General features: G+C 29.6%; 1 protein-coding gene across 1 annotated transcript; it reads left to right on the top strand.

The window, feature by feature from the left end:
* The first annotated feature begins 104 nt into the window (after positions 1–104).
* Positions 105–1,816, top strand: REPTOR-BP (REPTOR-binding partner). Its single transcript, XM_968887.4, has 4 exons — positions 105–270; positions 1,280–1,367; positions 1,420–1,541; positions 1,595–1,816. The coding sequence occupies exons 1-4, from the start codon at positions 226–228 to the stop codon at positions 1,688–1,690; spliced, it is 351 nt and encodes a 116-aa protein (XP_973980.1). The 5' UTR covers positions 105–225; the 3' UTR covers positions 1,691–1,816.
* The last annotated feature ends 9,913 nt before the right edge of the window (positions 1,817–11,729 follow it).

Raw genomic sequence — 11,729 nt, 5'->3', positions numbered from 1 at the left:
AACGCCATTATTCATCCAAAAATGTTGTTAATCACGGCTAATTTTGCGTTTTTGTGGCTTTCGCCACTGAATCACCGCCAGGTGTCGCCCCGTTCGCCCATGACGTAATAACATTGCATGACCTTGCATATGTTTGTAAACACACGGACACGTTGATCTGTTTGTATGATAGTGCAGCGTTCTCTGTGAATTTTCCCCATTTGGAAGTGTTTTCCCGCAAGTGGAATGGATTTCCAGGAAATGTCTGTGATCGAGGAGCAAACCACGACGGTAAGTCCCCACTGACAGTGTTGCAAAATCGCAAATTACGAAAAAAATCCCCACAAACTGGACGCCATTGCACCACTACGGGCGACTGGATGGGTGCCATTGTGCCCACGGGCCGCCCTGACGGGCCCATCCAGCCCCAAGGGGGGCTTCAGGGGGCCGTGTCCGGTTTTTGGGGGCGAAATATGCGGGAGGCACTTTTGGGTTAGTTGGCGGCGGGGCGCATGCGCGCGCCAGCGCGCCAAATTCAAACGTCGTGTTGGGTGAAATCGACGAAGTTGGACGACGAGTTTCAGGATTTCGTGGTCGGTGCTGAAAAAACGGTAAATGCACGCTTATCGACTGCATCGTCGAATATTTCAGTCAGCACGGTAACAACTGCGCAATAACCGGCGTGGAAGTTACGTCTGTTGATTGCCTTGCCTGGCTTTCCATTGCGTACCGGCTTTACTACGCATTTAGAACGTCGCAGCACGGTAAGCGATTTTTTCCAAGCACTTTTGTGACTCTTAAAACCACAAATTGGCCAAAAAACGGGCGGAATTGTGTGCAAAATGTGTGGGTGATTTTTCCGCCCTTGAGCGAAAAAACGCACGTTTTTTTTTTGTTGATTGTCGGAGTTGAGGGTGTTTTTTGAGTGCGGCTTGCTTGAGCGACCGGCCGGTTAAAAATACTGCGTTTTTGCGCCGGTTAGCCTTGACATTGGGTTAAATGCGAACTGTCCGTTATACAGCCGATAACGTCTCGTTCTTTGCGGTTAGTTTGCAAAAATGGGGTCAAGTTGGGCCCCCAAACCCGGAATATCTAATCAGATCGGACGGCGCACTTCGATTAATCAGTGAATCACTTTTGTTGGCCAACAAATCGAATCACGAAAATCACGGTTTGCATTTTCGCGTTTGTTAACTAACCCAAGTGCAGTCTGTTGGGCATTTTGGCGGAAAAAAAAGATTTTGTGGTTAAGGCGGCTTGCGCCACTCGCTGCTCGTCACTTTCAAGGCGTGTTTTGCAGGAGGGCCCTCACAGGAAGGAGTCAGGAAAGCGGGGACGTAAACCGGGCCGAAAATCGAGCGATAAAGTTGACATGAAAGCTAAATTAGGTGCGTATTGATTGTGTTTCCATGTCGTAGATTCCAACACTTGTGTTTTTAGAACGTAGTCGACAAAGTGCTAGAGAATGTAGAGCCAGGAAAAAGCTGCGGTACCAATATTTGGAGGAGCTTGTTGCCGATAGAGAGAAGGCCGTTTTTGCGCTTAGAAAAGAGCTTGAGAAGGTGGGGCGCAATTTTGATTACAAAAAAAAATTATTTGAAATTGCTATTTGTAGTTTCAAGTATGGGCGAAGGAAATCGACGAGGGTAGAATACCGGAAGATATTCATACGATTTTGGAGGATGGGGGGGCCCTGAAGAAGGAGAAATAAGTTTCAATGTGATAATTTCAACTGTTGATACGATTTTTTTGTGACCATATGTTTTAAACACGCTAAAATAGAACTATATTTTATTGTTATTTATTTTACTACGAAATACAAAATTTTATTAACCGATTTTTTCCCGTTATCACTGTGTAAATATTTTAAGATTTGTGATTCTTACAATCATGTCATTGTTTGTTGTGTTTAAAGCTGTAAAAATTAGTACTTTCAGGACGTGTGATGAAAAGTGGCAAAGATGGCTCAGGTAAGGCTTTAAAACTTAACCAAACTGTTAGCAAGTAACTCAAACATTAAATCAGTGCATTTTTCGACACTTGAAACATGTTGCAGACGCACGGTAAGTTTAATACGCATTTGTGGGCATGTTGGTAATTATTATTATTCACAATAATAAACTTTACATTTGAAGTTTGTCATTTTTGTACATTTTTGGGGTTACATTTCGGTCAACTGTCAATTATGTCAGTTTATTCAGAATTTTCGTAAATATGCAACCAATAATACTGTTTCCAGCGGACCAGATCGGTACTCATTACAAAATTTCGATATTAATCCACGATTAGTTAATTTAATTAACTAATGGATTTAGTTCGAATTTTGAAAATTGAGGGATTTTTTTCATAATTGTTCAAAATATTAACTTTGAATCACTTTAAGACATTTAAATGCTTCATAAATTTTAACTGATGGAAATAACAATTTATATAGGTACTCAAGAACATTGTTATGTCGAGTTAAATTTGTCAGATTGAAATTTAAAAATTAGTTTAATTTAGTTTTAAACTTGCCCAAAATAGCACTGTTATAATGTGACTTCTTTCTAGATATTTAGATTTTAGGTGGCCATGGTCTAAATCTATGAAATTTTAGTTGGCTTTTGAATTTGCTAAATTAAGGCATTGAATAATGAGCTTCACAATAGAAATATAATGCTTTTATGGGAGAAAACGTGCGCTAAAATGCCTTATTTCTGGTGTTTATTATTAAAAAAAGCTCGCAGTATGCCCTGACATTTTTATGGACGTCGTAGAACAATTTTTATCATTGTATTGTTGGTTGCCTACCAAACCAGCTCACCAGAATGAGTTCAACCCTTAAATCGTTGCTTTTCTTATTTTTTTACCTAATGAAACTTTAGAAAAAAGCCAGTTCAGAATTTTGCAACAACGCATTTCCATTTTTTGGAGTGAAATAGTGCACAAATTGGGAATTTCTGGTGTGTTTTCTTGGCTCAAAATTTGTCGCTGATTTTTAATGCAAAAACTGTCAATTTGTGCGTTATTTTACTCCACAAAATTCATATACGCTATTGTAAAATTCTACTATGACTTGAAATTGGTTATAATAAAGTTTTTTAATTTATTTGTTTAAAAAATTATTTGAAAAATTAAAAAATTAGGTTTTAGCATTAATTAATAACAATTAATTACTTATCTAAAAATACACGTGGAGTATTTAATTTTTAATTTTAATTTCCAAAGTCTTATTACAGAAATTAGGAATGAAAACGTTCAGTAAACTATGTTGTCAGATTGAAATGTTAAAATTTGTTTAATTTTAGAATTAAACTTGCGCAAAATAGATTGAAATGTGACAAATATTACAGTCAACAATTCGGCGAATTAATCATCACACAATTAGGAAGTTTTAATTAAAATTTACAACAAACGGCCCTCGTATATTTCATCGAATGAATTTTAGTCCACCCGCGTACAAAATTATTTCATGTTGGCGCGCTTTATTTCCACTAAAACATCACAAACGTCACCAGACTATTGATTTTCTAATACGGGGGCATTTTAAAAGTAATTGAAAGTTGAACAGGTGATTTCGTGGACATTTATTAAATTTTCAACATTCCTGTTACACTCAGTGTGTCCACGTGTTAGAGGGCTGTTTGAAAAAAATATAATTTTCTATTTTAAAATTGAATTTAATTCAGTGGCGGGCACAATAACTGTTGAGGCGCCCTCGTACACGTGCACCGATCGGACGCGCGTGTAGTTTTTTGACCGGTACGTCAGCCGTTGCGTGACAACGGCAGTTTTCCGCTGGCTCTCGAAGCGGTCGGACGTGTGTCTGTGCGTGTGCGTCTGTTTGTTAAATTATTAAATAAATTATTAAACCGCGACCGCGACCGCGACGTGAATTAATTAAAGTGATTCTGTGCTGTGTTGTGCTGTGAAATTTTAAGGATATTTTGTACAAGGGACCTTTTAACCGCAAGTATACTTTTATTAAATTGGGGCGCGAATTAAACTTTAATTTCGAAACGGGACAATCTCGCGGCCGGTTTAATTTATTTGTTAAATTTTAATTTTGAACGTAAATCAAATTTATTCAAGTATTCGAATTTAATTGCAGTCAAGGGCCGGTTAATTTGTTATTGTTTTCAATTTAATTCGAAGCGCGAATCACTTTAAGTTTAAATTTAAACAAATTTAAATGAAAACGAACTTGAATGCGCTTTCACGGCCGGTTTGATTTATTTATTAAATTTTATTTCCGAATTAAATAATAATTTATTTTCGTTTTCAATTTAATTCGAAGCGCGAATCACTTTAAGTTTAAATTTAAACAAATTCAAATGAAAACGAACTTGAATGCGCTTTCACGGCCGGTTTGATTTATTTATTAAATTTTATTTCCGAATTAAATAATAATTTATTTTCGTTTTCAATTTAATTCGAAGCGCGAATCACTTTAAGTTTAAATTTAAACAAATTCAAATGAAAACGAACTTGAATGCGCTTTCACGGCCGGTTTGATTTATTTATTAAATTTTATTTCCGAATTAAATAATAATTTATTTTCGTTTTCAATTTAATTCGAAGCGCGAATCACTTTAAGTTTAAATTTAAACAAATTCAAATGAAAACGAACTTGAATGCGCTTTCACGGCCGGTTTGATTTATTTATTAAATTTTATTTCCGAATTAAATAATAATTTGTTTTTATTTTCAATTTAATTCGTAGCGCGAATCAATTTAAGTTTAAATTTAAACAAATTCAAATGAAAACGAACTTGAATGCGCTTTCACGGCCGGTTTGATTTATTTATTAAATTTTATTTCCGAATTAAATAATAATTTATTTTCGTTTTCAATTTAATTCGAAGCGCGAATCACTTTAAGTTTAAATTTAAACAAATTCAAATGAAAACGAACTTGAATGCGCTTTCACGGCCGGTTTGATTTATTTATTAAATTTTATTTCCGAATTAAATAATAATTTATTTTCGTTTTCAATTTAATTCGAAGCGCGAATCACTTTAAGTTTAAATTTAAACAAATTCAAATGAAAACGAACTTGAATGCGCTTTCACGGCCGGTTTGATTTATTTATTAAATTTTATTTCCGAATTAAATAATAATTTATTTTCGTTTTCAATTTAATTCGAAGCGCGAATCACTTTAAGTTTAAATTTAAACAAATTCAAATGAAAACGAACTTGAATGCGCTTTCACGGCCGGTTTGATTTATTTATTAAATTTTATTTCCGAATTAAATAATAATTTGTTTTTATTTTCAATTTAATTCGAAGCGCGAATCACTTTAAGTTTAAATTTAAACAAATTCAAATGAAAACGAACTTGAATGCGCTTTCACGGCCGGTTTGATTTATTTATTAAATTTTATTTCCGAATTAAATAATAATTTATTTTCGTTTTCAATTTAATTCGAAGCGCGAATCACTTTAAGTTTAAATTTAAACAAATTCAAATGAAAACGAACTTGAATGCGCTTTCACGGCCGGTTTGATTTATTTATTAAATTTTATTTCCGAATTAAATAATAATTTATTTTCGTTTTCAATTTAATTCGAAGCGCGAATCACTTTAAGTTTAAATTTAAACAAATTCAAATGAAAACGAACTTGAATGCGCTTTCACGGCCGGTTTGATTTATTTATTAAATTTTATTTCCGAATTAAATAATAATTTATTTTCGTTTTCAATTTAATTCGAAGCGCGAATCACTTTAAGTTTAAATTTAAACAAATTCAAATGAAAACGAACTTGAATGCGCTTTCACGGCCGGTTTGATTTATTTATTAAATTTTATTTCCGAATTAAATAATAATTTATTTTCGTTTTCAATTTAATTCGAAGCGCGAATCACTTTAAGTTTAAATTTAAACAAATTCAAATGAAAACGAACTTGAATGCGCTTTCACGGCCGGTTTGATTTATTTATTAAATTTTATTTCCGAATTAAATAATAATTTGTTTTTATTTTCAATTTAATTCGAAGCGCGAATCACTTTAAGTTTAAATTTAAACAAATTCAAATGAAAACGAACTTGAATGCGCTTTCACGGCCGGTTTGATTTATTTATTAAATTTTATTTCCGAATTAAATAATAATTTGTTTTTATTTTCAATTTAATTCGAAGCGCGAATCACTTTAAGTTTAAATTTAAACAAATTCAAATGAAAACGAACTTGAATGCGCTTTCACGGCCGGTTTGATTTATTTATTAAATTTTATTTCCGAATTAAATAATAATTTGTTTTTATTTTCAATTTAATTCGAAGCGCGAATCACTTTAAGTTTAAATTTAAACAAATTCAAATGAAAACGAACTTGAATGCGCTTTCACGGCCGGTTTGATTTATTTATTAAATTTTATTTCCGAATTAAATAATAATTTGTTTTTATTTTCAATTTAATTCGAAGCGCGAATCACTTTAAGTTTAAATTTAAACAAATTCAAATGAAAACGAACTTGAATGCGCTTTCACGGCCGGTTTGATTTATTTATTAAATTTTATTTCCGAATTAAATAATAATTTGTTTTTATTTTCAATTTAATTCGAAGCGCGAATCACTTTAAGTTTAAATTTAAACAAATTCAAATGAAAACGAACTTGAATGCGCTTTCACGGCCGGTTTGATTTATTTATTAAATTTTATTTCCGAATTAAATAATAATTTATTTTCGTTTTCAATTTAATTCGAAGCGCGAATCACTTTAAGTTTAAATTTAAACAAATTCAAATGAAAACGAACTTGAATGCGCTTTCACGGCCGGTTTGATTTATTTATTAAATTTTATTTCCGAATTAAATAATAATTTGTTTTTATTTTCAATTTAATTCGAAGCGCGAATCACTTTAAGTTTAAATTTAAACAAATTCAAATGAAAACGAACTTGAATGCGCTTTCACGGCCGGTTTGATTTATTTATTAAATTTTATTTCCGAATTAAATAATAATTTATTTTCGTTTTCAATTTAATTCGAAGCGCGAATCACTTTAAGTTTAAATTTAAACAAATTCAAATGAAAACGAACTTGAATGCGCTTTCACGGCCGGTTTGATTTATTTATTAAATTTTATTTCCGAATTAAATAATAATTTATTTTCGTTTTCAATTTAATTCGAAGCGCGAATCACTTTAAGTTTAAATTTAAACAAATTCAAATGAAAACGAACTTGAATGCGCTTTCACGGCCGGTTTGATTTATTTATTAAATTTTATTTCCGAATTAAATAATAATTTATTTTCGTTTTCAATTTAATTCGAAGCGCGAATCAATTTAAGTTTAAATTTAAACAAATTCAAATGAAAACGAACTTGAATGCGCTTTCACGGCCGGTTTGATTTATTTATTAAATTTTATTTCCGAATTAAATAATAATTTGTTTTTATTTTCAATTTAATTCGAAGCGCGAATCACTTTAAGTTTAAATTTAAACAAATTCAAATGAAAACGAACTTGAATGCGCTTTCACGGCCGGTTTGATTTATTTATTAAATTTTATTTCCGAATTAAATAATAATTTATTTTCGTTTTCAATTTAATTCGAAGCGCGAATCAATTTAAGTTTAAATTTAAACAAATTCAAATGAAAACGAACTTGAATGCGCTTTCACGGCCGGTTTGATTTATTTATTAAATTTTATTTCCGAATTAAATAATAATTTGTTTTTATTTTCAATTTAATTCGAAGCGCGAATCACTTTAAGTTTAAATTTAAACAAATTCAAATGAAAACGAACTTGAATGCGCTTTCACGGCCGGTTTGATTTATTTATTAAATTTTATTTCCGAATTAAATAATAATTTATTTTCGTTTTCAATTTAATTCGAAGCGCGAATCAATTTAAGTTTAAATTTAAACAAATTCAAATGAAAACGAACTTGAATGCGCTTTCACGGCCGGTTTGATTTATTTATTAAATTTTATTTCCGAATTAAATAATAATTTATTTTCGTTTTCAATTTAATTCGAAGCGCGAATCAATTTAAGTTTAAATTTAAACAAATTCAAATGAAAACGAACTTGAATGCGCTTTCACGGCCGGTTTGATTTATTTATTAAATTTTATTTCCGAATTAAATAATAATTTGTTTTTATTTTCAATTTAATTCGAAGCGCGAATCACTTTAAGTTTAAATTTAAACAAATTCAAATGAAAACGAACTTGAATGCGCTTTCACGGCCGGTTTGATTTATTTATTAAATTTTATTTCCGAATTAAATAATAATTTATTTTCGTTTTCAATTTAATTCGAAGCGCGAATCAATTTAAGTTTAAATTTAAACAAATTCAAATGAAAACGAACTTGAATGCGCTTTCACGGCCGGTTTGATTTATTTATTAAATTTTATTTCCGAATTAAATAATAATTTGTTTTTATTTTCAATTTAATTCGAAGCGCGAATCACTTTAAGTTTAAATTTAAACAAATTCAAATGAAAACGAACTTGAATGCGCTTTCACGGCCGGTTTGATTTATTTATTAAATTTTATTTCCGAATTAAATAATAATTTATTTTCGTTTTCAATTTAATTCGAAGCGCGAATCAATTTAAGTTTAAATTTAAACAAATTCAAATGAAAACGAACTTGAATGCGCTTTCACGGCCGGTTTGATTTATTTATTAAATTTTATTTCCGAATTAAATAATAATTTGTTTTTATTTTCAATTTAATTCGAAGCGCGAATCAATTTAAGTTTAAATTTAAACAAATTCAAATGAAAACGAACTTGAATGCGCTTTCACGGCCGGTTTGATTTATTTATTAAATTTTATTTCCGAATTAAATAATAATTTATTTTCGTTTTCAATTTAATTCGAAGCGCGAATCACTTTAAGTTTAAATTTAAACAAATTCAAATGAAAACGAACTTGAATGCGCTTTCACGGCCGGTTTGATTTATTTATTAAATTTTATTTCCGAATTAAATAATAATTTGTTTTTATTTTCAATTTAATTCGAAGCGCGAATCACTTTAAGTTTAAATTTAAACAAATTCAAATGAAAACGAACTTGAATGCGCTTTCACGGCCGGTTTGATTTATTTATTAAATTTTATTTCCGAATTAAATAATAATTTGTTTTTATTTTCAATTTAATTCGAAGCGCGAATCACTTTAAGTTTAAATTTAAACAAATTCAAATGAAAACGAACTTGAATGCGCTTTCACGGCCGGTTTGATTTATTTATTAAATTTTATTTCCGAATTAAATAATAATTTGTTTTTATTTTCAATTTAATTCGAAGCGCGAATCACTTTAAGTTTAAATTTAAACAAATTCAAATGAAAACGAACTTGAATGCGCTTTCACGGCCGGTTTGATTTATTTATTAAATTTTATTTCCGAATTAAATAATAATTTGTTTTTATTTTCAATTTAATTCGAAGCGCGAATCACTTTAAGTTTAAATTTAAACAAATTCAAATGAAAACGAACTTGAATGCGCTTTCACGGCCGGTTTGATTTATTTATTAAATTTTATTTCCGAATTAAATAATAATTTATTTTCGTTTTCAATTTAATTCGAAGCGCGAATCACTTTAAGTTTAAATTTAAACAAATTCAAATGAAAACGAACTTGAATGCGCTTTCACGGCCGGTTTGATTTATTTATTAAATTTTATTTCCGAATTAAATAATAATTTGTTTTTATTTTCAATTTAATTCGAAGCGCGAATCACTTTAAGTTTAAATTTAAACAAATTCAAATGAAAACGAACTTGAATGCGCTTTCACGGCCGGTTTGATTTATTTATTAAATTTTATTTCCGAATTAAATAATAATTTATTTTCGTTTTCAATTTAATTCGAAGCGCGAATCACTTTAAGTTTAAATTTAAACAAATTCAAATGAAAACGAACTTGAATGCGCTTTCACGGCCGGTTTGATTTATTTATTAAATTTTATTTCCGAATTAAATAATAATTTATTTTCGTTTTCAATTTAATTCGAAGCGCGAATCACTTTAAGTTTAAATTTAAACAAATTCAAATGAAAACGAACTTGAATGCGCTTTCACGGCCGGTTTGATTTATTTATTAAATTTTATTTCCGAATTAAATAATAATTTATTTTCGTTTTCAATTTAATTCGAAGCGCGAATCACTTTAAGTTTAAATTTAAACAAATTCAAATGAAAACGAACTTGAATGCGCTTTCACGGCCGGTTTGATTTATTTATTAAATTTTATTTCCGAATTAAATAATAATTTATTTTCGTTTTCAATTTAATTCGAAGCGCGAATCACTTTAAGTTTAAATTTAAACAAATTCAAATGAAAACGAACTTGAATGCGCTTTCACGGCCGGTTTGATTTATTTATTAAATTTTATTTCCGAATTAAATAATAATTTGTTTTTATTTTCAATTTAATTCGAAGCGCGAATCACTTTAAGTTTAAATTTAAACAAATTCAAATGAAAACGAACTTGAATGCGCTTTCACGGCCGGTTTGATTTATTTATTAAATTTTATTTCCGAATTAAATAATAATTTATTTTCGTTTTCAATTTAATTCGAAGCGCGAATCACTTTAAGTTTAAATTTAAACAAATTCAAATGAAAACGAACTTGAATGCGCTTTCACGGCCGGTTTGATTTATTTATTAAATTTTATTTCCGAATTAAATAATAATTTATTTTCGTTTTCAATTTAATTCGAAGCGCGAATCACTTTAAGTTTAAATTTAAACAAATTCAAATGAAAACGAACTTGAATGCGCTTTCACGGCCGGTTTGATTTATTTATTAAATTTTATTTCCGAATTAAATAATAATTTATTTTCGTTTTCAATTTAATTCGAAGCGCGAATCACTTTAAGTTTAAATTTAAACAAATTCAAATGAAAACGAACTTGAATGCGCTTTCACGGCCGGTTTGATTTATTTATTAAATTTTATTTCCGAATTAAATAATAATTTGTTTTTATTTTCAATTTAATTCGAAGCGCGAATCACTTTAAGTTTAAATTTAAACAAATTCAAATGAAAACGAACTTGAATGCGCTTTCACGGCCGGTTTGATTTATTTATTAAATTTTATTTCCGAATTAAATAATAATTTATTTTCGTTTTCAATTTAATTCGAAGCGCGAATCACTTTAAGTTTAAATTTAAACAAATTCAAATGAAAACGAACTTGAATGCGCTTTCACGGCCGGTTTGATTTATTTATTAAATTTTATTTCCGAATTAAATAATAATTTGTTTTTATTTTCAATTTAATTCGAAGCGCGAATCACTTTAAGTTTAAATTTAAACAAATTCAAATGAAAACGAACTTGAATGCGCTTTCACGGCCGGTTTGATTTATTTATTAAATTTTATTTCCGAATTAAATAATAATTTATTTTCGTTTTCAATTTAATTCGAAGCGCGAATCACTTTAAGTTTAAATTTAAACAAATTCAAATGAAAACGAACTTGAATGCGCTTTCACGGCCGGTTTGATTTATTTATTAAATTTTATTTCCGAATTAAATAATAATTTGTTTTTATTTTCAATTTAATTCGAAGCGCGAATCACTTTAAGTTTAAATTTAAACAAATTCAAATGAAAACGAACTTGAATGCGCTTTCACGGCCGGTTTGATTTATTTATTAAATTTTATTTCCGAATTAAATAATAATTTATTTTCGTTTTCAATTTAATTCGAAGCGCGAATCACTTTAAGTTTAAATTTAAACAAATTCAAATGAAAACGAACTTGAATGCGCTTTCACGGCCGGTTTGATTTATTTATTAAAT

Source organism: Tribolium castaneum, chromosome 2 (assembly GCF_031307605.1).
Source record: "Tribolium castaneum strain GA2 chromosome 2, icTriCast1.1, whole genome shotgun sequence".
NCBI lineage: Eukaryota > Metazoa > Arthropoda > Insecta > Coleoptera > Tenebrionidae > Tribolium > Tribolium castaneum.
Note: the sequence above shows the minus strand (reverse complement) of the source record. Positions and strands in the feature narration are given on the sequence as shown.